Genomic DNA, 1,886 nt, shown 5'->3' with positions numbered 1-1,886 from the left:
CATTCTCATCTCTTGCACGGCTGCTGGCGCATTCCTGCAGTGGTTATTTCTTATTTTAATGTGTGACTAGGTTGATGTTGGAATAAATAGCGAAGATACTCGAAGAAGACGATGACGACGTGTCAGTGATTTATATCGACCCGCGAGAGGCTAGCACCTATTCGGATGGAGAGTCGGCCGATGAAGACTCAGGCGGGCTCATTGACAATCTAATCTGGCGGCAGAATTGTTTTCTCTGACGGACGCCGTATTGGTGGATCCGACTCGGACGATGACGACCCGAGGCGGGCAACGTGACGGAACATGAGAGGTTTCTTCTGCCGTAGTCTATGCGGCCATTCCCGCGAAATTATCGACTGCTTCTAAGTGGACGAACGGTGATCTCCAGAAAAGCCTTGGTATATTTCCCTACCCAAACTTTGCTGCTTACAGGGGCTTTTCACCTGTTGAGTTGTTCGAAATCTTTTTTGACGAAGCCGTCGTGGAGCTGCTATTCGAACAAACAAGAAAGTATGCGTTATTTTTCAATATGCCAGATCCGGAGGTTACCAAACACCGCCTTCAGTGGGCGCGGGAGCGGCAACAGCATCATGGCTCACCTCCCGCCTTTTGGCCATTCGCAGGTGTATAAGCGTCTTTCCCTGTACGCTAGAAAAAGCGATGATCTCTGCTTGCTGCTACTTCCACGCGCACACGTGCTTTGTGATACTATTTGCGAATGTTTCCATATGTCTTTGTTATTACTTTGCTGTGGCGACATCGAAACTAATCCTGGGCCTATTACGCGTTCAGAGTATCTTCTTGATACACAGACGTTACCTGATGAACCCTCGGAACAAATGGCCGTCCTCTTCCAGCTTCTGAAAGACGTTCAATTGCGATCGGTTCAGTCCTCAAAGCATGAGACAGAATTGGTTGCTGATGTTGAAGCAATCAAAGCCAGCCAAAAAAATATTGAAAGCAAGATTGGCTGCATCCAAGAAAGACTGGACGCTCTTGAAGATAAAGCTAATTCACTAGATCAGCTTAAGGAACACGTCACAGGTCTCCAGAAATCTGTAGCGACGTGCAACACTCAGCTTGTTTCTTTGCAAACTGGGTTCAACGACCTAGAGGACAGATCGCGAAGAAACAATTTAATTTTTCATGGCGTCCCTGATTCTCGTGAATCATGGGAAGAATCTGAGGCCCACGTCAATAACGCACTAGCAACTATCATCGGCAGCCTACCCGACATGGCAATTGAACGCGCTCATCGTCTCGGTTCCTATTCACCTGATAAATGCCGCCCCATTATAGCGAAATTCAGCAGCTACAAAGTAAAGGAAAAGGTGCTTTCCGCGCGTAAGCTCCTAAAAGATAAAGACATCACGATCTGTGATGACTACTCACCTGCCACCCGCCATATCCGAAGCAAACTGATTTCCTTTGCAAAACAGTTACCGGGCAAACCCCTGTTTCATCTTCGATACAACAAATTAGTTGTAAGCAAGAAGCAGTATACGTACGATCCCGTCACCGACAGCGTGACAGAGTGCACGTCACAACACACGCGTGCTAACACCGAACCGCGTACCGCGCCACTTAATCATCCTTAGGTAAGCGCGAGGGGCAGTGGAAGTCACTTACATCCCGTGTCTGTCCTTTTCACTAACATTCGAAGCATCAAGAACAAACGCGACTCGTTCACTTCCACAGTCGACACGTTTAACCCAGATATTATTGCACTTACCGAAACTTGGCTGCACCCACACGTTAGAGACCACGAAATCTTCTCTACCGCACATGGCTTCTCAGTTTATCGCTGCGACCGTACGTTGCGTAAAGGTGGTGGTGTTCTTCTGGCAATTAATAAACACCTACACTCTCAACCCATTACTATTGCT

General features: G+C 47.6%; 1 protein-coding gene across 1 annotated transcript; it reads left to right on the top strand.

Annotated features, from left to right (window-relative positions):
- The first annotated feature begins 728 nt into the window (after nt 1–728).
- Nucleotides 729–1,598, top strand: LOC142563424 (uncharacterized). The gene has a single exon (XM_075673979.1). It carries the CDS (start codon nt 729–731, stop codon nt 1,596–1,598), a length of 870 nt encoding a protein of 289 aa, XP_075530094.1.
- The last annotated feature ends 288 nt before the right edge of the window (nt 1,599–1,886 follow it).

The sequence above is a fragment of the Dermacentor variabilis genome, chromosome 11 (assembly GCF_050947875.1).
Source record: "Dermacentor variabilis isolate Ectoservices chromosome 11, ASM5094787v1, whole genome shotgun sequence".
In the NCBI taxonomy this organism is placed as follows: Eukaryota; Metazoa; Arthropoda; class Arachnida; order Ixodida; family Ixodidae; genus Dermacentor; species Dermacentor variabilis.
This window is presented reverse-complemented; position numbering and strand designations above follow the sequence as displayed.